This window comes from Furipterus horrens, unplaced genomic scaffold (assembly GCF_987537825.1).
Source record: "Furipterus horrens unplaced genomic scaffold, mFurHor1.1.pri manual_scaffold_13, whole genome shotgun sequence".
In the NCBI taxonomy this organism is placed as follows: domain Eukaryota; kingdom Metazoa; phylum Chordata; class Mammalia; order Chiroptera; family Furipteridae; genus Furipterus; species Furipterus horrens.
The window spans coordinates 56142385-56166370 of NW_028327183.1; the positions used below are offsets into that span (position 1 = coordinate 56142385).

The window sequence follows — 23986 nt, forward strand, 5'->3', positions numbered from 1 at the left end:
CTCCCGGTTTTTCTGGCCCCACTCGGGCTGGCTTTTTTCACGCCTCTCCGTCTCTCCCTGCCTCTGACTGCTTTCCTCCCGCTCCCCATCCTCTTGCTCCTCGGCCCTCCGTGCCCTCCTTCTCCTCCGCTTCTGCCCATCTCTGCCCGTCTCCGTTCTGCCCCGGCCCGGCCCGGCCCGGCCCGGCCCCATCTCTGTCGCTGCCGCCTCGGTCTGCGCGCGGGGCTCCGTCTCCCTTTGTGCGCAGTGACCACCCTGCCCGTCCGCCCGCTCGGCATCTCTCCATCCTGCGCGCCTGCATCCCTCCCTCCATCCCTGCATCCTCCCGCCTCCGCGCCCTCCCTCCGCTCCCAGGCCCGCCCCCTGCCCCGTCCCCCCCAACCGAAAGGGTTAACTTTGGGGAAGGGCCCGGAGTCCCCGGATGGTGATGTCAGCGTGCCGGAGAGAAAGGACGAGGTGGCGGGGGGAGGCGGAGAGGAGGAGGAGGCGGAGGAGAGAGGGCGCGTGGGGGGGCGGGGGGGACCTCGGCCTGCAGCGTCCGCCGGCCCGCACCTCAGACCCCCCCGACGGGGGGAGGCGCAGGAAGGGGGGGCCAGCCAGGGACGCGCTGGGGAGGGGGGGCCGCGCAGCCCCCCCGGGCCATGCTGACTCCCGGGGCCTGACCCCCCCGGGCCCGCCCCCCCTCCCCCAGCTCCGCGGCCCGCCGACTGGGGGGGGGCCAGCCCAGCCCCCTGGGGACCCCCGGAGAAGTGGGGGGCAGCCGGGGGGGCCGGGACGGAGCGGTCGCCGGCCCCCACCGGAGAGACGGGGCGACCGGCCGTAGGGGGGGCGGCCGGGGGGCCGGTCGGGCCGGGACCAAGGGCACCATGTCGTCCGGGGCCAAGGAGGGAGGCGGGGGCTCCCCCGCCTACCACCTCCCGCACCCACACCCACACCCACCCCAGCACGCCCAGTATGTGGGCCCCTATCGGCTGGAGAAGACGCTGGGCAAAGGACAGACAGGTGAGCCAGGGGAGGGGGGCACTTGGGGCGAGGGCAGGGGGGACTGGGGGCAGAGGGCAGACTCGGGTCTTCAAAGGGCAGGGGATGGCTGCCCAGACCCCTGGGTCTCTCACACAGACGGGACTTGGGGTCCAGACTGCCTGGTCCCCAGGATGGAGGGTGGAGAGGGGTCTCAGGCTCTGGGGTCCTGGGGACAAGGGGCTAGGGGCCTGGGCTCCTGGAGGGTGCTGCGGCCCACGGGCTCCCTCCTGGTTGGGGCAGGGGTTGGAAGGGCTGTGGCCGCTGTGGGGAAGGGAGGCCAGCCTGCAGCGGGGACAGCGGCGTTGGGAGGTGTTGGGAGCAGAGGGAGTTGGTGCAGTACAGCCGCAGGCTGGGGTGACACGCTGGAGGGACGGGGTGCTGCCCGGGAAGCTCTCCCCTCTGCGCTGCCCCCTGGCCTCCCAAGGCCGTGGGGTCACAGGGAGTGAGGCTGGGGCCACAGCGTCTTCAGAATCCTCCCCCTTCTCCAGCCTGCTGGCTCAGTGTGGGGACCGGGAAGAGAGGCGGGAGGTGGAAGTGAGAGGCAGGTCCCCCAGCAGTGGCTGTGGAGGGGTCATCCTTTGCTGTGGCTGAACACTGGCCACCAGCCACGGCCTCTTTCCTCCGGGGGGGGGGTGGTGGTGGCTGAACACCTGTGTCCTGGGGATGGGTCCAGGGTGTCTATGAAACTGAGGGCCAGGGTGTGAGGTAGGTGGGGAGAGAGGCAGACCTCCAGATCCTGGTTATGAGAGTGTGAAGGGGTTCCTGACCTGAATTCCAGAGTGATGGGGGAGAAGGGGCCATGGGCTTGGGGTCTGACGGGAGGGGGCCAGAAACCAGGACCCCTGGGTGTGAGGCGGGAGGGGCTGGGGGCCTCGACCCCTGGGTCTGAGGGGGGAGGGGCTGGGGGCCTGGACCCCTGGGTCCCAGGGAGGGGGAGCTGGGGCCTGGACTCCTGGGTTTGGGGCTTTGGGGTTTCCCTGGAGAGTGGGTACACCCTCACGGTTTGCAGGCTCCCAGCTACAGCTGCAATGAGCAGCAGATCAAAGAAGGGGATTGGAAGGTCAGGGTTTGGGAGAAAGTGGAGAGGATGGTTTGGAAAGGGGCACAAACATGAAATTCAAGGAACTGACGGGTTGAAGGAGAGACAGAGGGCTGGGGAGGCGGATGAGGGAGACCGAACTGTACAGACATGGTGGACAGATGAACGTACAGGGAATCAGGGTGAGACTCAAGGGCGGCTGTGGGTGGAGGAACGGAGTTGGGCGCCAGGGACTGGGGCAAGCGCTGCGCTGTGGGCAGGGCGGCTTTTGGCCCCAGGACTTCAGGTCAGGGTGATCAGGGCCACTGGGAAACAGCTGGCAGGGGAAGGAGAAGGGAAGGAGGTGGCAAGCGGGTCTCAGCGGCCAGAACAGGGGAGGGTGCTCTGGGAGCACACCCCACAGTTTAAAAAAGATTTTATTTATATTTTTAGAGAAAGGAAAAAGGAGGGAGAAAGACAGGGTTGCCTCTGGCACACACCCCCACCCCCCCGGCTGGGGACGTGGCCCGCAACCCAGGCATGTGCCCTGACTGCAAATCCAACCGGTGACCCTAGGGTTCACGAGTCGGCACTTGACCCACTGAGCCGCACCATCAGGGCACACCCCACATTTTTATTTCTGCTCCCTAGGGCTGGTTAAACTTGGGGTCCACTGCATCACGGGCCAGAAGGTCGCCATCAAGATCGTGAACCGGGAGAAGCTGTCAGAATCGGTGCTGATGAAGGTGTGTGTGTGTGTGTGTGTGTTTCGGGTGGGGGGCCCTTCGGGAATGGGATGGGAGGGAGGGAGACCTTTCTGACCTCAATTCCTCTGTTACCATTGCCATCACCACCCCCACCCCCCAGGTGGAACGGGAGATCGCCATCCTGAAGCTCATTGAACACCCACACGTCCTCAAGCTTCATGACGTCTACGAGAACAAGAAATATTTGTAGGTATTTATAGACACCCGGCCCTCCCATGTGCCCTCCCCAAGTTCCTCGGGTGGGACCCTTCTGGAAGCAAGGCCTGGAGGGGCCTGCCGAAATTTGAGGTCTTTTGGCTGGGCCACTGAAGGCCCAGTCCCTTCCCCACTGCACAGGGACACCCCCTGAACACACTGAACCCTCATTGTTCCCTGGCGTGATGCTGAGGGTCGAATGTGCCCCAGCAACAGGACTGCCAAGTCTGAGCCACCCCTGAGTGGGGACAGAGGCTGAGAACAGCCCAACTGCAGGAGACACTCTATCCTGGATAATGTGGAAGCACTCAGCCAGACCCAACTTGCTAAGAGCAGATTCCCCCATTTGCTAAGGCAATGGGGGTCCCGGACTCCTGCCTCCTCCCAACCTCTGCTCTGAAGCACTGGAGGCCCCCTCGGCCCCCAGCGTGACTTTGAGCCCTATGAGTGGACCCCCCAACAATGGGACTCCTTAGGAGTTTGGAGTCCCTATCTCAAAGTCAATTACCCCCCAGGAAGGGTGGGGGTGGGGTCCAGCTCTCCAGGCTTCAGACAATAGACCTTTGTCTGGACTCTGGTGACCCAAGGGACAGCTGGGCTGCTGGAGAGGGACAGCCCCGCTGCCCCCCCCCCCCCCCCCCACCACCACCACACAGTCTCCAGGATGAACTGGCTCCAACACCCATCAGATGCTGGGGTGGGTTTCCCAGGTAGAAAGCTGCTGTGGCCCCAGGTGCTCATGGGAATTGTAGTCCTGGGGCTACTCCAGGTATTGCTGTGGCTGCAGGTGCTATCACGCCCACTCAATGGGAGTTCGGCTTCCCAGAGGGCTCTCGTCCTTCCAAGGGCACATAGAAATTGAGCTTTTGTTTCCCGGGGACTGATGGGAGTGACACTATTACCCTCCCGGAGCCTCGTGGGAGTTGGAATTTGTAGAATCCAGGTGGCTGATGGGAGGTAGAGTCTAGGTCCCAGAGCCTTATGGGAATTGGGAGCTTCTCCACCTGGAACTAATGGGCATTGTAGTCTTTTCCTTCACAGAAGTGGACTTAGATTGGTGCACAGTGCCATCATTATTGACAAGAATTAGTGATAATTTGAGTTTCTTCATCCCAGAGGCTTCTGAGTAAGAGGGTTGGCTTTCCAGGGGCTAATGGGTGTGGAGGGGTGGCGGGGTCTTTATTTCTCAGAATCCTGTGTGATAACTGGGGGTCTCTGCCCTCCAGGTGCTGGTGGAGTGGCCTTAGCTCCTGAAACAACCAGGAGTCAAAGTATTAATAGTCTCGAAGTTGACATAGGAGTGTCTGCTGCCCAGGGCTGATGGCAGTTGAATTCTGGCTTCCCAAAGGCTGATGGAAATTAGGGTCTCTTTCTCTCAGGGGCTGATGGGAATTGGAGTCTTTACCTCCCAGGGGCTGATTGTAGTCTTTACTTCACAGAAGTTTACAGTTGAAGCAGTGCGCCCAGCAAATGTCATTGCCTAAGACTAGATGAGAATTCCGTTATCTGTAGCCCGGAAACTAATGAGAGGCTGATGGAAATAGGGGCCTTTAGTTCCTAGGGGTCTAGGAGAATTGGGATCTCTGATTCCCTTATTCCTTAGGACAACTATAAGTTAAAGTGTTGACCCCTGAAGTCGACATGGGTGTCTCTCTGGGCTGACGGAAATTGAGTTTCCACTTCCAGTGGCTGATGGGAACTGGTGCCTCTAGCCAGGATTGATGAGAATTGGGATCCCTTCCTCCCAGGGACTCATGGGAATTGATGTCTCCTCCTCCCAGGGACCTATGGGCATTGAGGTTCTCTGCCTCCAGGGGCCAGTGGGATTGAGGTCTTCTGTTGGGGTCAAGAGACTGATCCAAGAGGTCAAGAGACCGATCCAAGAGGGGACCAGACAGGTTCTTTGGTCCTCCACACGCCCCTTCCAGCCCTCTGCCTCCTCCATGTTCCTCAGGTACCTGGTCCTGGAGCATGTCTCTGGAGGTGAGTTGTTCGACTACCTGGTAAAGAAGGGGAGACTAACCCCCAAGGAGGCCCGGAAGTTCTTCCGCCAGATCGTGTCTGCGCTGGATTTCTGCCACAGCTACTCCATCTGGTGAGGGCCACAACCACCAATCTGCTTCCAGTCTCGATGGGTTCAGCTTTTGGAGCATTTCCTAGAAATAGAATCCTACTGTTTGTGGCCTTTTGAGACTGGCTTCTGTCACTTAGAGAAAGGTTTTCAAGGTTCATCCGTGTTGTAGCATGTGGCAGTGCTTTATTCCTTTTCGTGGCTGAGTAATATTCCACAGTGTGGATTGGCTATATTTGTTTATCCATTCACCGGTTGATGGATGTTTTGGTTCTTTCTCCTTTGGGACTATTATGAATAATATGGGCATTCAGGTACCAGTTTTGCTGTGTACCTATGTTTTCAGTTCTCTTGCGTACATGCCTAGGAGTAGAATTATTGAGTCATGTGCTGACTCTGTGTTTAGCCTTTGGAGGAGGTGCCAGACCATTTTTTCAAAGTGACTGCACCATTTGACATCCCCACCAGCAGTTTATGAGGGTTCCAATCTCTCTGCCTCCTTGCCAACATGTGTTATTATCTGACTTTTTGACTATAACATCCTAGTGGGTGTGAAGTAAGATCTCACTGTGTTTTTTATTTTTTATTTATTGATTTTTTTTAGACAGAGAAGAGGAGGGGGAGGGGAGAGAGAGAGAGCGAGAGAAAGAAATAGGAAGGAATAGTGATTTGTTGTTCCACTTATTTATACATTCACTGATTGATTCTTCCATGTGCCCTGACTGGGGATCGAACCACAACCTTGGTGTGTTGCTATCCAACTAAGCTACCTGTCCAGGGATCACTGTGGTTTTGACTTATATTTCCTGGGTAGCTGATGATGTAGGACATTTTTTCATGTGCTTATTGGCCATTTCAGAGAAATGTCTATGCATTTTAAATTGCGTTATCTGTCTTTTTATTTTTGAGTTGTAAGAGTTATTTGTTCATTTAGTCTAGGGACAAATCTTTATCAGATGTATATATTTTGAGTATTTTCTTCCCATCTGTGACTTGCTTTTCCACTTTTATAACAATGTCTTGCAAAAAGCAAAAGTTTAAATTTTGATGAACTCCAGTTTGTTGATTTTTTTTTCTATAATAGTTGGCGCTTCTTTTGTCCTATTTGAGACATCTTTGCCCAGCTCGAGGTCGCTAAGGTTTCCTCCTCTGTTTTCTTCTAGAAGTTTTATTGTTTTAGATCTTGCACGTAGGCCTGGGATCCATTTCAAGTGAGTGTTTGTATATGGTGTGAGGTAAGGGTTGAGGTGCATTTTTTGGCATATGAGCTCACATATGAAAAGATTCTCCTTTCCTCGCTGAGTTACCTTCAGCTCTCAAAACAGAGTATTATATCTGCAGCATTTTTATGATTAATCCTGGTGCAAAATGGGTGCCTTCACCTCGTCTTTCAACATCATCTGTTTGCACATCACCCTCTCGGGGGTGGGGATTGGAGGTGGGATGGGAATCAGGATGGAAGGGCCCAGATTTGGGGATAAACCTGGGTGACACAGAGGCAGCCCATTTAAATTGTCCGCATACCTCCCTATTGACAAGACTGTGTCAAAACCCTGACATTAAAACACTGACCTCTAGGGGGCGATAGTCAGTATGTATATTTAACAACCAGTGTGACCCAGTTACTGACCACTTCCAGCAGAAGCTGCAGAATCCTTGGGTGTCACCTCCCCTCAGACAGTAACCCTTAAATCTTGAGGAGTTTGGCCCCAGGGAATATGAGGAGTGGGTCCCAAGGGAGGAATCAGTGACGAGCTTGGGATGGCAGTATTTTTTTTTTTTTATTATTCAGTAAGGAAATATTTTAATATTTAAAGAGTCAGCTCAATATCAGCCTTGCTTACCTCAAAAACTCTCACTTCATACATATTCAAATGCCGTGGGTAAAATAATATGGCATCTGGGATCTCAGGCAAAGCGATCCAGTGGGAGAAGGAGAGCGTATGTAGGGGGGTGGATGAGAGATTAGCCCAGAGTTGATAATGCGGGAAGCCGGGGGATGGGTAGGTACAGGGGGCTTCCCTGTATTCTCTTCTCTACTTTGGGGCATGTGTGAAGTTGTCTATAATCAAAGTTTCCAGACGTGCCCCCCTCTGAGAGAGGGGGACGGGGCCTGGGTCTCCTGGAGGCCTGAGCCCCACCTGCCTGTCTCAGCCACAGAGACCTGAAGCCAGAGAACCTGCTTCTGGACGAAAAGAACAACATCCGCATTGCAGACTTCGGCATGGCGTCCCTGCAGGTGGGAGACAGCCTCCTGGAGACCAGCTGTGGGTGAGTCCAGGCCCAGCCTCCCGGGTCCCGGGGAGGGGAGAGAAGCCAGGCAGAGGCTCACGTCATGTCTCTCCCTCAGGTCGCCCCACTATGCGTGTCCGGAGGTGATTAAGGTGAATGTGGAGCAGGTAGAGGAGAGGTGGGTGGAGGGAGCCTGGGGGACAGGTGAACGTCATTCATGGCTGGTCCTGCTCCCTTCCAGGGGGAGAAGTATGACGGGCGCCGGGCTGACATGTGGAGCTGTGGCGTCATCCTCTTCGCCCTGCTGGTGGTAAGGCGCCCCTCACCTCTCCTGCCCCGTTTCAAGAACAATCCTGCCTGGTAGGAGCAGAGACCAGGAAGCTCCATCTGCACCCCAGGGCGTGTCTCCCAAATATTTAACCGGTCTCAGGAAGATGTGGGGGTATTCATTCACCATCAGGCCAAGATCCCGGAGCTAACTATGCAGTCATAGAACTGTGGGATGGCCCAGAGGGGTCCCCGAGTGGGATGGGGCGGCCAGGAGCCCTAGGGGGGCTTGGGACAGTGGCTGGTCATTTGTCGCGCAGGGGGCTCTGCCCTTCGATGATGACAACCTCCGCCAGCTGCTGGAGAAGGTGAAACGAGGCGTCTTCCACATGCCCCACTTCATTCCTCCAGACTGCCAGAGCCTCCTAAGGGGGATGATCGAAGTGGAGCCTGAGAAAAGGCTCAGTGTGAGTGGCGGGGGGACCGTGATGGGGACAGTGGGTGATGAAGGCAGAAGCCTGTCAGTCCCTGGTGTGACACCTAGCAGGGGGGTCCCTGGGTGAGCCCAAGGTCCTAGAAACCTGCTGGCTACACAAAGGGGAGAGGTGCATGTGCAGACTTGATGGCCCGGCAGGATGCCCCTGCACATGCGAAAATGTTGGCGGGATGGTCCTCAGAATTCCGGAGCTTGAGTGCAAGGCAATACTCTCAGTCGCCACTTGGGGGAAACACGAACCGTCATCCAGCCCTGGTGGCGGGGAGGGTAGGGGGCACTGTTAGGGACACCCCCCCCCCAACACCACCCCATCAGCTTTCATTGCGGCCAATTGTGATCATACAACCTCACTTCTGCTTCTCTACGGCCCTCACAGCTGGAGCAAATTCAGAAACATCCCTGGTACCTGTGAGTATAGGGGCACTGACGCCTGGGGGCCTGGGGCAGGAAGGTAGAGGGGCCCAAAGATCAAAGGCTCCCAAAGCAGGGGAGCCAGACCCTGCTGGGGGGTGGGATGCTGAGGTTTCTGAGTGAGGATGGCTTAGGTATTTGGACCTCTGGGTCTGAGGGAGGGTGGGGGCCTAGACTCCCGGGTTCCCCAGAAAGGTGCAGGCGGGGACCCAGACCCCCTGAGCCTCAGATGAAAGTGAGGGCTCGAATCCGGGCTCCCTGTGATATTTCTGCCCCTCTCCAGGGGCGGGAAACATGAGCCGGACCCGTGCTTGGAGCCAGCCCCAGGCCGCCGGGTGGCCATGCGGAGCCTGCCATCAAACGGAGAGCTGGACCCCGACGTCCTGGAAAGCATGGCTTCCCTGGGCTGCTTCAGGGACCGGGAGCGGCTGCACCGCGAGCTGCGGAGCGAGGAGTAAGTCACCCGGCGGGTAACACACACTCCCCGCCCAGGTGGGGCGAGCTGCCCTGGCTCCCGGGACAGCCAGCAGGGGACGCGCCAAGCCTCGCGCACACGCAGACTCGGGGGGGCGATGGCTTAAAACTCCCGCGTGGAGCTGTTCCCGGAGGAACCACAAGGGGGCGGTAGGACCAGCAGGGAAAAGGCAGAAACCATGCGGAAAAGTATAGATGTTGAAACGCTTACTTTTTAAAAAAATAAAAAGATTTTATTTATTCATTTTTAGAGAGAGGGGAAGGAAGGAAGGAAGAGAGGGAGAGAAACATCGGTGTGCGAGAGATCGATCAATTGCCTCTCGCACGCCCCAAACCATCCCTAACCCAGCAGCCCAGGCATTTGCCCTGACTGGGAATGGAACCGGCAAACTTTTGGTTTCCGGGAGGATGCTCAGCCCACTGAGCCACACCAGACAGGGCTGTTGAGACAGATTTAGATGGTGCCTCCTATAGTACTTACATAGAGTATTTAAATGTTAGATATTATTATTTTGTTTTTAGTAAAGTGAGGTTGAGATGAAGGGACCAATCATTTTGATATCTAGGAAAATGGAACTGTATATAGAGATACTGGATGGACTGAGTAAGCCCCCAGAGAGCCACAGCTGCAGGGTGGGGATGAGACCGCCTCTGGGACCTGACCTTCGACCCCCCATCATCTCCCACCCTTCATAGGGAGAACCAAGAAAAGATGATATATTATCTGCTTTTGGATCGAAAGGAGCGATACCCCAGCTGTGAGGACCAGGACCTGCCTCCCCGGAATGATGTTGGTGAGAGGGCAGGGCTGGGAGCCCAGGCCCCGGATTCCCGAGATGGAATCAGGCTGTAGGACCTGACTTGCTTTGTGGCCTTTGTCAAACCCTCTCTCTGTTCGGGCCTCAGTTTCCCCATCTACCTGAGTGCCACGTACAGGTGTACGAATCAGACTTTTGATCTGCCTTCAGACCCTCCTCGGAAGCGTGTGGACTCCCCCATGTTGAGCCGTCACGGGAAGCGGCGGCCAGAGCGGAAGTCCATGGAAGTGCTGAGCATCACTGATGCCGGTGGTGGCGGCTCCCCTGTACCCACCCGACGGGCCCTGGAGATGGCCCAGCACAGTCAGAGGTGGGAGCCCGGCCCCTGCAGAGGGATTCCCCAGTCCTGGGTGGGGAGGGAGTTCAAGGTTTTAACCCAGTGCCACCTCCAAGGTGCAGTGTGATCGGGCCAAGTCACCGGCCCTCTCTGGGCCTCATTTCCTCATCTTGAAGGAATGTGGAAGGGAGATGACACCTGAGCCTTTTGAAACCATCCCTCCTGATTTTTAATTTTTTTTCCTGGAAACAGATCCCGTAGCGTCAGTGGAGCCTCCACCGGCCTGTCCTCCAGCCCTCTGAGCAGCCCGAGGGTAAGGCCAGACTCCCAATAAATGGAGAAGGGGTAAGGGGATGAAGACCCTGTAGAGCAAAGATCGAGAGCAGCAGAAACTCCAGTTCCCATCAGGTCTAGAGATATTGCCTCCTTGTCCCGGAAGGGCTAAAGATCCAAGGCCATATCAGTATTTTAGTACATTGGCCATTTCCATCTCCATAGGGTTGGGCTTTCAGTGTGTCTGAAGGGCTTACTGTTTTAACAGAAGCTAATTGAACCCCTACTATGCAGCAGTCACTGATGGGTTTACAGCGATGAGCATGATGGGAAAACTCCCTGCTCCCCTAACTATAGAAGTGGGGTGGGGGTGGGGGATAATAGGACTACAAGGTCCAGCATACATCGGGATTCACCTGCCTGTGTGTGCGAGTGGGGCACCTAGAGCCTCCTGGGAGTTGTAGTCTGTGCTCACCCTCCTCCACTCTCCGCAGAGTCCAGTCTTTTCCTTCTCACCGGAGCCAGGGGCTGGAGATGAGGCTCGGGGAGGGGGCTCTCCGACTTCCAAAACGCAGACGCTGCCTTCTCGGGGCCCCAGGGGTGGGGGCGCCGGGGAGCAGCCCCCGCCCCCCAGTGCCCGTTCCACACCCCTGCCTGGCCCCCCAGGCTCCCCGCGCTCCTCCGGGGGGACCCCCTTGCACTCTCCCCTGCACACGCCCCGGGCCAGCCCCACTGGGACCCCGGGGACAACACCGCCCCCAAGCCCTGGAGGTGGCGTCGGGGGAGCTGCCTGGAGGAGTCGTCTCAACTCCATCCGCAACAGCTTCCTGGGCTCCCCTCGCTTTCACCGGCGCAAGATGCAGGGTACGGGGTCCCTGGGGGCGCAGTGGCTGGGAGGTAGACTCATGAGTCCTAATGGAGGAAGGCGGCTGGGGGGCTAACATCTGGTCCCAGGAGCAAGGGGCTGAGTCCCAGATTCCCACATCCGAGGATAACATGGGGTTGTGAGCCTCGCTGCACCTGTTGGGTGAAGAGGAAGTGGGGCCCCCCCTCTGAAGGACGCGCCCCTTCAGGGCCCTGGCTCACCTTCCTATTGGTTCATGGCAAACAAGTCCCACCCTGGGGCGTGGCCTAATGGGCGGCTGCGTCCCGACAAGGAGTGTTTGGCTCCTTGCCACGTGGGGTTTGGCTCCTGGGCTGGGCGAGTAGACCCTGGGGCTGGGCCCCCTGGTTGGAAGCTACTGCTGGCCTGTGTGCTGTGCAGGAAGATGAGAGACAGGTGCTGACCGTGCTCTCCCCTCCCCAGTCCCCACCGCCGAGGAGATGTCCAGTTTGACGCCGGAGTCCTCTCCAGAGTGAGTGAGGCACAGAAAGGAAAAGAAGGGATGCAGGGGGGTTTTCGTTCCCTCAGCCCCTTCCTGACCCCGCTCGCCATCCATGCCCTCCTTACTCAGGCTGGCAAAGCGCTCCTGGTTCGGGAACTTTATCTCCTTGGACAAAGAAGAACAAATATTCCTCGTGCTAAAGGACAAACCGCTCAGTAGCATCAAAGCGGACATCGTCCATGCCTTCCTGTCGGTGAGGGGCGTGGGCCCGCATGCACCCTGGCCGCCGCAGAACTACAGGTGGCAGCGGCCCCTGGGATGCACCCCCTTGGCGCTGGGCAGACCGCCTCCTGGGGCTCTGCTCATGGGATTGTAGTTTTCCAGCCAGAGTTGAGTTTGGTCATTGCAGTAGCAGGGGGGCAGGAGAGGTTAACTGTTGTGCCTTGGGGCCTGGAGGTGGTAAAACAGGATCCTCAGTTACAATTCCCCACATACTAGTGTCCCCTGAGGACTAGTGAATTGATATTCCCCTACCATGACCTTGGGAATGGGTTGCTCAGCCATTCATCCTGTATTAACTGTTCACAGTAGGATGGAAAACTACAAGTCCCAGCAGGCAATGGGGCATCTCTTTTCCTTTCCTTATACTTTTGCCCCAGTGGCTGATGGGACTTGTAGTTCCTTGGGCAAAGGCAGCTGTAGGGTTGGCTGTCCCTTCCCCTGCCGGCACATCACTGAAGTCACCCCCTCCTTGTGTTCCCTGCCTCTCTCAGATCCCCAGCCTGAGTCACAGTGTGCTGTCACAGACCAGCTTCAGGGCCGAGTACAAGGCCAGTGGTGGCCCCTCCGTCTTCCAGAAGCCTGTCCGCTTCCAGGTGGACATCAGCTCCTCTGAGGGGCCAGAGCCCTCCCCACGACGGGAAGGTGGTGGTGGCGGTGGCGGCATCTACTCTGTCACCTTTACTCTCATCTCCGGTAAGTTTCCCTGGTCTAGACTGTGCCCGGCCTGGTGTTTAGCATGCTCACGACGGCGAGATCCGATTGCAGCCCAGGAGGGCTGCATGAGGGAGGAGGAGAAAGTGCTCAGCTGGGCCGGACTCTGTGAGCCCCCTCCTCACTCAGACCCCCACGTCCTCTCCTTCCCCCTTTTTTCATCCACACTTAACCCCATAACATAGTGTTTACAACGCGCCCAGTGCTTTACTGGCACTATTTCCTTTGATGTGTGAGTAATCACCCACTTGAGAGGCTTCTAAAGAGATAAATGGACTTGGCCAGAGTCACACTGCGCACCGTGACAGAGCTGGCTGGGCTCAGTGTCGGCCTCCTGTACATCAGAAGAGCAAAGACGGGGGGTGTTGCTGTCGGGCCATACCCCCTGCCCCCAACCTCCCACCCAGAGCAGACATCACCAATCAGTCACGGCACCAGAGCTGAGGAACCACAGAAATGTCTTGTTTCCAATTCTATTTGGTTCCTGAGTCCTGATAACAAGTTTGGAGAAGAAGGGGTACTTTTTTTTTTTTTTTTTTTTTTACAGATTTTGTTTATTTTTAAAGAGAGGGAGAGGAACATCAATGTTTGGGCCTCTCACGCACCCCCAACTGGGGACCTGGCCCACCACCCAGGCATGTGTCTTGACTGGGTATTGAACCAGTGACCCTTTGGTTCACGGGCTGGCACTCAATCCACTGAACCACCCCAGCCAGGGCAGGAGAGATACTTCTGTTTGCTGTCCTTGTCACCAATCTTAATATGTCACAACAGGGAGATGAGCTTGCTCCCAGAGTTTCTAAGCCAGGCTGTTGTGGAACATGGAGGTGTGCTATCCCCAAAATGAATTATGGCTCTTGTTTTTCTTCTTTAGAGACTACTAGGCAGAAAGTTCTGAATTTTAAGATTTTTTTTTCCCTCCCATTAATTTTTCTTACATTTCTGGCTCTTCCTGGCCTTCACTAGAAACTAACAAGCAGCAGAACCTATTAAAATACAGAACAACCTCCATTGGAAGCTCAACATTTCTTATCTCCATTTGCAAACCGTGGATTGATGTGTAGCCTCAAGAGGGGATGGACTGAGACCAAGAGAAACAGAGGCCTTTGCTGGATGGAGGGACGGGGCTCCACAGTGTGGGAGGTCCTTCCCTGTCCCTGTCAGTCCCCAAGTCATCCTGTTCCCCTGCCCCTTCCAGGTCCCAGCCGTCGATTCAAGCGAGTCGTGGAGACCATCCAGGCACAGCTACTGAGCACTCACGACCAGCCCTCCGTGCAGGCCCTGGCAGGTGGGAGGCAGGGGCTGTGGGGCCCTCTCGTCTCCTATGGGAGGGGGCGGCTTCCTGGTGACCAGGGGGGCTGCAGCATTTGGTTCGTGGGTGAGGCTCTAGCTGTGGGGAAGCGAGGCCCACCTGTTGTTGCATTGAGGCCTCACCTGCAGAGCGGCGAGCAGGTTCCCGGAGAAGCTGGGGCCCTTTCTGGCTCTGCTGGGCTGCCTGCCTTCCAAGGTCTCGGTCTCACCTGGGAGCATGTGCTCTGTGCTCCAGGGGACGGGGCTTCCTGCATAGTAGCCTCCTTGTCAGGGAGCAGGATTCCCTAGCAACCAGGGGTAACCAAAATTCCTAAGTGAAGAGAGTCCTGCTCAGCCCCACTCCTGAGATACAGTGGGAGTAGGGGTCCCGTAGGTTCCTGGGTGAAACAGCAGGCAAATAGAACCCAGCCATGAGGGCAGGAGCCTGGGTGGCCTTATCACAGGAGAAGGCCACCTCCCAGGGTCAAGTCTGCTCAAGAGCAGCGGTTCCAAGTGTGGGGTCCATTTCACCAAGGTCAGAAACGACAGGGCTAATATCAAGGTGCCCAGAGGGCCAGATCATGCTCCCTCCTGGAGACTGGGGAGTCGGGTGGGGGTGTCCAGTTCTGCCTTCCCTGAGGCCACAGGCCCGAATTCCCCAAAGGGCACACCCTCAAAGAAGAAGGACCAGCAGGCACCTGGGAACTTAGCCAAGCGTCTTATAAAGGGGAAGGGGGCAGGGTGCGATTTCCAGTCCTCCTAACAGGGGGAGAGCCATATTGGTTGCTAAGACAACAAGACCTATAGCAGTCAGTGACCCTTAAGGGAGCCACGAGGGTCAGACGGGCTGGGATGTATGGCCTGTTCTAGGGTTGCCAGGCCCGGTCGCTGGCGTGTGTCCTCTGGCAACCATGTTGGGGGCTTGGACCTCAGCACATTGCTGAAGTACGTTCCCTAGGGTTTGGTGGCCTTGGGGTTACTGAGACCCCTGGCTAGCAGAAACCTCCATGCCAGACCGCTTCCTTCTGATAGATGAGAAGAACGGGGCCCAGACCCGGACTGCCGGTACCCCACCCCGAAGCCTGCAGCCCCCGCCCGGCCGCCCAGACCCAGAGCTGACCGGCTCTCCCCGCCGAGGCCCCCCCAAGGACAAGAAGCTCCTGGCCACCAACGGGACCCCTCTGCCCTGACCCCAGGGGGCCGGGGAAGGAGGGGAGCCCCCTCCACCCCCCTTTCCTGCCCCCCAACTGTGAATCTGTAAATAGGGCCCAAGGAGTACATAGGGAGGGGGAGACACAACATACCCGGCCTCGCCCTGCAGGGATGGGGTTCGAGGGGCCATGCCCAGTGGGGTTGGGGGGTGGTTCTAGGGGGGACTGGGGGTGGGTGCTGTTTCTATTTTATTTATTGATTAATTTATTATTTTATTTATTGATCAATCTCTCTGCGGGAGGGGGAGGGGGAGGGACGGGGTCTGGTTGGGGTGGCTTAGCAGATCCGGACGGACAGGGCCATCTGTCCTTGTGTCATCCCCAACTCCCCCCTTCCTGGGCCCCCCTCCCCTGCTCCTCCCCTCCCCCCACGACCTTCTGTACGGATTTGCTCTCCGGAAGGAATTCTGGTTTCGCGTGATCCTGCCTGCGTCCGTGTCTCTGATTCCGCCAGCGGCAAAAAAAAAAAAAAAACCACAAAAATTAATAATAACAATAATAAATAGCCTTGATCAGGGATGGCTGGCTGGCCGTGGCCTCTCGCTTCCTGGGTGGCCCTGATGGCTGGGGCAGAAGGGCACAAAGACGCCAGGCAATCCGCTGTTTACAACCCCGCCACACTGGACACCCCTAGGTTCCACACGGGGCAGAGACGGCACGTCCTTTAAAGTTCACCCCCAAAGGTTCATTCCCGAAGGTTCATCCTGGACAGTTTACCCCCGACAGTTCATCCCAGGGGCGTGGAGGGGTCCGGGGATCGGCTTCCTTTTCCTCTGCCGGCAAGGACAAGGCCGGGGTCAGAGCCCCTGGGAGGGCTGGGCCTCCATGGAGATGGGGGAGGCTGGCGCCAGGCTGAGGCTGGGGCCCGGCTGGAGACACAGGGTGCAGCTCCGCAGGCGGGAGAAGTCGAAGGCCAGGAGGCCGAAGAGCGTGAAGAGGAGCATGGCCACGGTCCACTCGCAGACGGCGGAGGCGGAGCGCCGGCGGCTGGTGTGGAGGATGACCACTGTACCCCACGGTCAAGGCACACCACCACACTGGGGGACGGGTCCGGGAGCCCGCCAGACACCCTGCAGCTGTGGGCCGGCGAGGCCGTGTCTGGGGACCCGATGGGCCTGACCTCTCAGGCTGGTCACCCCCCTTGATGGTTCCTGTGATCCTGTCTGCATCTCAGACTGTTTCCCAAATTTCTCCCGCGTGCCCCTTCTGTTTGTGCGGCATTCCCACTATCCTGGAACATGGTTCTTATGCTCCCCTGACCTCCCCCTCCCCCAACTTGTGAAGGCTCTGCCATGTCCCCACTTGCCAGGGCCAGACAATCAGGCACGTTGCTTCCACCTCCAAACACGGTACGCAGGGGTTCCTCAACATACACCCCAGCCCCAGGCCCACGGGTTCCTCCTGCTCACTCACATACAGAATTGAATCGTCCCCCTCAAATATCTTCCTCTTTCAGGGTGCCCCGCCATCCACTCATGTGCCCCAAATCGCCCTTGCCACCTGCATCACGCCTACGGCCGGCTGGGCACCCCAAGTCCCGCCCTCTCTGCCTGGCTTCTCTCTTTCTGGCCTTGCACCTCAGCAGATCTGCCCTGCTCCCAGCCATGCCCCCCAGCTCCTTAAAACCGCCTCCTAACTAACCACCAGTGAGCACACACTCCAAGCTCCAGCCTAGCGGACACCTCTTTTGTTTCTGGAACCCTCCTCACGGGAGCACTTCCTCCTCCGCTCAGCCAAGCTAGCTCCAGCTCACCCCTAGATCAGGCATTTTTTCATTCCGTCAAGGACTCGGAGGCAGTCCGTAAGTCCAACCAACACCATCCCTGGCTGCATGGATCTTTGAGCCGAAAAGGAATGTGAGCACCCCAGCAGGCTGCTTACCCCCAGACCTGACCTTGTTCCTCGCCCTGCTCACCAGCTTTCCATAGCTCCCTATTGCCCCAAGGCGGAAGCCCAAGCCTCTCACCCCTCACCTTAGTGCTGGAGGCATCTGGGGCCCTGCCAGCAACCGCCTCTCCTCCCCCAAGGGATTATTCCAACCTCTGCATGCACACACCTGCCGTGTCGAAACTTCCAGCCTAGGCCCAAACTGCTGGTTCTGCGGGACTCATTCAGAACCTTTGCGGCCATGTAGCCCCTTAACGCACTCAGTCAGCGATCTTCATGGTCCATCCCCGATCCCTGCAGCTAAGGGACATTTGAGCCCCGCAGAAAGAGAATTCTGCAAACGATCAGCCCAGTGAGGGCTTTAGAAGGGGCTGGGCTGGATCTCATCACCCACAGGCCCAGCAGAGCCGAGAAGCTGGTTTGCAGACGCAATTGCCCTTCCCCCCCTATTCCATGCAAATCAGGTTGCTGCTCTGGAAAGGGAACGGGGTCCCTTCCTGCAGCCAGCACAGGCCCGCAGCTGGGAATCCTCCAGCCCTGGGAAGGCCAGCGTCTCCCCGGCCTCCCTTCCATCAGCCTCCCCACAGAGGCCAGCCGTCCTCGGGGGCTAGTCTGCGGCCCCTCCTCTCCCTCCAAGCTCTGTACCCAGCAGCGACAATCCTCCCTATGGCAAAAAGCAATGCCATTTTACAGGCATGGAAATGGAGGCTCACCGGTGACCTCAGTCCCCCAGAGGCGTGCCCGGATGGGTTCTGGGGGGACTCAGAAGTGGGTTGGAGTCGCATGCCACCCAGTGGTGTGCTGGCAAACGTTTAACCACCAGCCCTGATTTGTAGCCTTTGTCACTTCTTGTGATACAAATACGGCCAGTATGCCCGCCTGTTTCAAGCTACCAATCGCCCAGCGTGGATGTGAGAAGAGACACACACAGCCCTTGAGAGCCCGTCGGAGGGGCCTGAAGCCCACCACTAGCTCCACCAGTGAACGCCATGGTGGGTCTTAGCCAAGAGACTCCCCCCATCTGAACCTCAGTTCCCAGCCTTCGCCAGCATGCCGCCTGGCGCAGAGCGGGTACCCCGCATGATCGGTTCGGCATCCTCCCAATATGTATCGATCCCTCCTTCTGTGCCAGGCACTGATCTAAGCACCTCGCATGTATCATCTTCATTCCTCACAACCCCGGGTTGGCTCTGTTATTATCTGCAATTGATAGATGAGGAAGCTGTGGCAAAAAGAAGTTTAAAAACAAAAAACAAAAAACAGCAGAGCTTCCCCCAGCTAGTGTGTGGCCAAGGTGGGATTCCAACCCAGGCAGCGTAGCCCGGGTCGGCAGTCTCTGATGACTGTCCTAGAATGAGGCCAAGAAAGTGGGGCAGGAGCAGCATTCACACTAGCACAGAGCAGACCCACTCCGGTGAAGAATGGCCCCCACCCCTGTCCAGTAAGGATACTGGTCACCATGAGGACGGTGCAGAGGCTGCAGAGGGCTAGGCGGAGTAACCTGATCCAAGGGCCCCCGGGCTGGGGCAGGCTCTTCTTCCTCCAGGAGAGAAGGAGCTGCAGCCAGAAGTAGAGGTGGCCCACGAAGAAGGCGAAGAAGGCCCCCGTCTGGTGCGTGGCCTGCTGGTTCTTTTGCTGGAAGAAGTGGGGAAGGTTGAGGTGTAGACCAGGCCCGTGAGGCGGTAAGGGGCCCCTGACCAACCCCTTGGACAGTGACTGACAACTGCTGCGCCCAGCAATTGGCTCATTGATTACATCCATTGGCCCTTGTCAGATCTGCCGCTGGGGCCTCAATCCCTAACACGGTGCCGGGCCCAGAGCAGACGCTCACAAATATTGGTGTGATAAATTTTTTGTTCTCCTCCCAGGTGTGGGAGAGCAGATATGATTGCCAAGGTGATAAAAATTGGTTCTCGGGCCGTGGCTGGTGTGGATGAGTGGATTGAGTGCCAGCCTAAGGACCAAAAGGTCACCGGTTTGACTCCCAGTCAGGGCACAGGCCTGGGTTGTGGGCCAGGTCCCCAGTTGGGGGCGTATGAGAGGCAACCACACACTGATGTTTCCCTCCCCTGTCTTTCTCCCTCCCTTCGCCTCTCTCTAAAAATAAATAAATAAAATATTTTTTTAAAAAACAGAATAGGGGTTCTGGAGTCTATGAACCTGGATTCATATCTGACCACAATGAACCAGCTGATGAAAAAAACCTCTTTGTAGGATTTGGCCAGGAAGGGTCCATCTAGAGTTGTTTTGCATTTGAATAAAAATAGGGCAGAAAGTAAAACCTAGTGCTAACTCCACCAATGTAGCAAACGGTAAGAATGAATATCACTCATTTGATGATTAAAGGGGTGGAGGATGGCAAGGAATGATCCAGATTCCTCGTGAGCAACGAAATAACTATAAAGAGTCTACCAACATGGAAGAAAGTGAAAATGCATTCCTTCCTGGAAAAAAAGGGGGTTCCCACGCGGCGCTCCAAACACAGCCTAAGAAGTCGGCACGCACCCCCACCGGCCGAGAGCCATAAATAAATACAAGTCCCAGGAGGCTATGCGGGGCCCAGCCTCCAAAACAAGCGGCCGGCGACCCCGAAGGATCCTGGGAGTTGTAGTCCCAGATTCTGCCTGGCGGGAACCCGGGGCTGGGCTCCCAGAACCAATTCTGTCGCACCTGGAAATTGGCCACCACGGAGGTGCCCAGGGCACAGAGGAGCCCCGACCACAGAATCAGCTGGTTAGCCCACTTTCCGACGCCCCAGTCCCGGAACTGATGGTAACGGAGAATGCAGATCCAAGCGGCTGGGAGGAGAGGGAAGTGAGCCGGGTCCTGGCCCGATAGGGGAAGGGTGATGGGGTGGGAGAGACTGGGGGTCCAGGGGTGGAGGGCGAATACAGGACTTAGGGGAGGAGGGGCTGGGGACCTGGACTCCTGGGTCCGAGAAGGCGGGGCTGGGGTCCCCCGGCGGGGAGGGTCCGGCACTGGAGGGGCAATGAGGGGAAGGGGAGGTACAGTTACCCATAGCAGCGCCCACGTTGAGCATCTGGCCGAAGATGCAGCTCTGAGGGGGGTACGATCCACAGATACTGGGGAAGATAAGGGATCGTCCTGTGGCTCTGGAGCGCCCGCACCCCCTTTCCTGTCTCTGGAGCCTCCCTGCAAGCGCCATCACTACCTGATATAGGGGATGGCTTCTGTAAGGTTCACAGACCTGTTGGCCACCGCAATGGCAAAACTGAAGGAGGGGAAGGCGTCAGATAAGCAGCAGCTTTCAAGACAACTTTTCTTTTTGTTACCCAGAGACACGGGACTGCTACGTCTCTCAGACCCGGGAGTCCAGGCCCCTAGCACCCCTCCCTTGGACCCAGGGGTCCAGCCCCAGCCCCTCCTCCCTCGGACACAGGGGTCCAGGCCCCCAGCCCCTGCCCCCTCGGACCGGGCACCATCCTGCCTGTAACACTCACACGGTCCAGATGCTAGCAACAGCCCAGAGGGCCAGGAAGACAGGTAGCAGGTACAGGTAGCCCAACATGCCAGGCTCTGCACAGGAAGGATAGGGCCACTGATCAATCAGTCTCTCTCTCTCTCTCTCTCTCTCTCTTTCTCTCTCTCTCTCTCTCTCTCTCCCTCCACACACACACACACTCCTCTCTCTCTGTCAGGTGAGGAGCCAGCCCTCAGGGTCCAGATGCATCAGATCATGGCTGCTTGCCCCTGAGTACCCACATTGGCCCCCAGGCAGAAGCATGGGCTCCTGCAGGCTCAGGGGAGGGGCGCTGGTCAGAGGAGGCCAGCTCTCAGCCTGGGGCACTTTCTCTAACCTTCAGACCTCCTTTAACCCTCATCTAGAAATTTCTCCCAGTCTCTCTCCCCTCCCCTCAGTGTCCGGGCTCCCCCAGGATGCTCACCTGCCAATCTTCTGCTGATCTCAGACTCTCCCAGTCCCAAGACTGGGGCAACTGGGGCTGTGTGAGAGGTTCAGAGAAGCAACGCTGGAATATATGGGGTGGGGCTTGGACAGGCGTTGGTTTTGGGAAAAGCCAAAGTCCGAACTGGGAGCCTGCAAGGCAGTGAGTGCCAGATCAACGGCCTGACTAACACTTTACACAGGGACCTCACGCCCAGACCGCCTCTTCCGGCTGCTGGGAGCCAGGCAGCACCTTCGTTCGGGGTCCCCGAACTTCCTTCCTCCTACTTTATAGGTTCAGTGTGCAACCTCCCAGCCCTTATCCTCCCCAGCACCCAGAAATCAAAGCCTCCAGCTCTCCAGCCCTCCTTCTTGGGGGACCCAGAAATCCAGACTCCCAGGCCCTTCTAGGACACATGCATTTCTTTCTAGCCCCCGGGATAGATGTCCAAATTCCCAGCTCTTACCTTCCTGGGGACCCAGAATAGAGGCATGCAGGTCTTCGTCCTTTCTGAGTGCGCTTTCTGTCCTCCCGCTGCTGGGCGTGGGGCCCCGGGGACTCCGCCTCCTCCTTCCACAACTTGCGGTCCCCTCACCCTTCTCTCCCTTCCTCCTCTAGGCCTGAGTTCCCCAGCCCATGGGTGGGAGGGAGGGAGACCTCAGCAATGACATCTCCATCTGAAAGCCTTCCCAGAAAGCAGCTGCTTCCTCCAGCGGGATCATTTATGTTCCCTCCCATGGCAGCCCTCCACTTTCCGGGTCCCCGCCCTGAGTACTGGGGGGTTTGGGCCCCAGCCTCCACCTGCTTCCCCAGGACCCAGAGCCAAAGCCCCCAGCCCCTCCTCCCTCAGACCCAGGGGTCCAGGCCCCCAAGGGGTGTCTCCTCCCTCAGTACCCCACCTCTTTTTTGAGTTGAAGCAAAATTCACAAAATGTAAAATTAACCGTTTAATTCAGTGGCATTTAGCACATTCACAGTGTTGTCTTATCCCAGACCTTTTTCATCTCCCCAGAAGGAAACCTCCTACCCAGGAAACAATGCCCCTCCGCATTGCTTCTGCCCCCAGTGCCTGGCCACAACCCAACTGCTCTCGGTCTATCTGTTTGTCCGCTCTGGACCGTTCGCAGAAATGGAATCATACACTATGTGGCCTTTTGTGTCTGGCTTCTCTCAGTCAGCATCATGTTTCCAGCAGGTTCCTCTGTTGTAGCAGGTATCAGTGCTCCATCCCTTTTCCTGGCTCAGTACTATTCCATCGACCCCACCTCCTCTGGGGACACAAGCGTTGGAGAAACTGCTTCTCTTCCTCTGTGCTGCAGGATCTCCAGGGCCCCTGCATCCAGGACTCCAAGCTCTCAGCTTCCTTGAGAGTAAAGATGAGAAAACACAGAAATGGAGGCAGGCAGCCATGACGGAGGTGTCTGCGTTCAGCCAAGACTGAGATTTCACCCCTGCCCTCCATGGGTTCCCAGGCTCGAGGGCAGACACACGTGGGTCCAACAATTAGAAGACAAGGTGCGCCCTGGCTGGTGTGGCTCAGTGGATTGATCACCGGCCTGAGAACCAAGGGGCCGCCAGTTCAATTCCCAGTCAGAGCACATGCCTGGGTTGCAAGCCAGGTCCCCAGTTGGGGACGCGTGAGAGGCAACCACACATTGATGTTTCTCTTCCTGTCTTTCTCCTTCCCTTCCCCTCTCTCTAAAAATAAATAAATAAAATAGCCCTGGCTGGCATGGCTCAGTGGGTTGGGCATCTTCCCACAAACCGAAAGGTTGCTGGTTCAATTCCCCACCAGGGCACAACCCTGGGTTGCAGGCAACCCATCGGTGTTTCTCACATCAATGTTTCTTTCCCTCTTTCCCCCTCCCTGCCCATTTGTCCAAAAATAAATAAATACAATCTTTAACACACAGAAGTAATCACTACCTCATGAGGGCCCGTGGGATAGAATTCAGGAGCCGAGATGACGCGCATGTGTATTTAAGAAGTAGCTGTGGTTGGATTGTCTTTAGTTGGGGTTAGTGGAAAGAATCAGCCTTGGATGCTTGCCTGGCACATAGTAATTGCTCAATATAGGACATTTTCCTTCTTAGGGTTTAGTTTGGCGGCTGATGATAACAGGATCAGAGTGCCTGGGTTTTGTGTGTGTGTGTGTGTGTACTGAGGACCCACTGTGTGCCAGCACTGTTCTAGACCCTGGAGACACAGCAGGCTCTAGCAAGTTCTCACCCCTCCTACCCCACCCCTCCAACCTCCTACCCTACCCCAGCCCCAATTCTTCTCCCTGTCTCCTCCTCTAGCGGGGCTCAGGCCTGGTGAGCCCCATTCAGTTTGCAAATTGGGCTCCACCCACTGTGCACTTGCAGGCTGGGGGCCTGGGCTTTTCCTGATCCTTCCAGATACTGGAGCCACTGGCCTGGCTCAGCCTCAGGGCAAAGGCTGTGATCTTCCTCTGGGCGAGATGAGGTTGCAATTTTGTTTCGCTTCCGGTTGAGGTTGGGGACTTTTTCCAGAAGGTGACTGTGTCAGGGCAGAGGGTATCTGCATCCAGGAATCTAGGTTTTGCCGTCTGCAAGAGCAACAATCACAATGTGCTCTGGTTCCTGAGTGAGCCGATGGGACGGCTCACCACAGTGCCTGGCTCATGGGACATGCCCTGTAAAGCTAGGAGGGCCATCTTGGCTTCTCCAGGTGACATCGAGTTTTATGAAAGAGCCATCTGCAGCCCTAGAGGCTGTGCTGGTTTGGAGAGCAGACGCCTGGACCTCACAGTCTTGCAGTGCCATTAGGTCTTCCAGGAAGTGCATATCACCATGCTGTCAGAAAGGTAAAGAATTTATTGGGACTAAGAGCAGCGAAAGCTGAAGGTGAGAGAGACAGGCCGTGAATGCCTTCAGGCGCGGACATGGGTCCGTCAAGTGTGAGAGGAGACCAGGAAGGACACCCTGGGTGGGAAGAGCTTCAGCCTTGGGCTCACCTGTAAGGACCCCCCTGCCCCAGCCTGGCTGGCAGATAAAGCGAAGATTTCCCAACACACACAGGTCCGTGGAAACA

The 23986-nt window shown here is 57.0% G+C and overlaps 2 protein-coding genes and 1 long non-coding RNA gene across 6 annotated transcripts; 2 read left to right on the top strand and 1 right to left on the bottom strand.

The window, feature by feature from the left end:
• Positions 1–725: 725 nt before the first annotated feature.
• On the top strand, positions 726–15284 carry BRSK1 (BR serine/threonine kinase 1). 2 transcript variants are annotated; one of them, XM_090259433.1, is made up of 19 exons: positions 726–1002; positions 2693–2787; positions 2909–2994; positions 4958–5098; positions 7229–7345; positions 7425–7458; positions 7548–7616; positions 7894–8040; positions 8446–8477; positions 8764–8934; positions 9651–9748; positions 9923–10082; positions 10302–10362; positions 10817–11186; positions 11629–11677; positions 11777–11900; positions 12421–12622; positions 13839–13928; positions 14963–15284. In XM_090259433.1, exons 1-19 carry the CDS (start codon positions 867–869, stop codon positions 15118–15120), a joined length of 2340 nt encoding a protein of 779 aa, XP_090115559.1. In that variant the 5' UTR covers positions 726–866; the 3' UTR covers positions 15121–15284. The 2 variants fall into 2 exon arrangements, with proteins under 2 accessions (XP_090115559.1, XP_090115560.1); XM_090259434.1 differs by lacking the exons at positions 726–1002; positions 2693–2787 and having other exon boundaries at positions 2913–2998.
• Positions 15285–15628: 344 nt separating this feature from the next.
• Positions 15629–21152, bottom strand: TMEM150B (transmembrane protein 150B). Of its 3 annotated transcripts, XM_090259985.1 has the most exons (7): positions 20934–21152; positions 20490–20565; positions 20201–20260; positions 20044–20111; positions 19699–19826; positions 18480–18663; positions 15629–16147 (listed from the first exon to the last, which is right to left on the bottom strand). In XM_090259985.1, exons 2-7 carry the CDS (start codon positions 20555–20557, stop codon positions 15939–15941), a joined length of 717 nt encoding a protein of 238 aa, XP_090116111.1. In that variant the 5' UTR covers positions 20558–20565; positions 20934–21152; the 3' UTR covers positions 15629–15938. The 3 variants fall into 3 exon arrangements, with proteins under 3 accessions (XP_090116111.1, XP_090116114.1, XP_090116112.1); XM_090259988.1 differs by lacking the exon at positions 20201–20260; XM_090259986.1 differs by lacking the exons at positions 20201–20260; positions 20934–21152 and having other exon boundaries at positions 20044–20200; positions 20490–20553.
• Positions 21153–22106: 954 nt separating this feature from the next.
• On the top strand, positions 22107–22847 carry LOC149995494 (uncharacterized). The gene is made up of 2 exons (XR_016507674.1): positions 22107–22145; positions 22252–22847. It is a non-coding gene; the product is annotated as an uncharacterized LOC149995494 (long non-coding RNA).
• The last annotated feature ends 1139 nt before the right edge of the window (positions 22848–23986 follow it).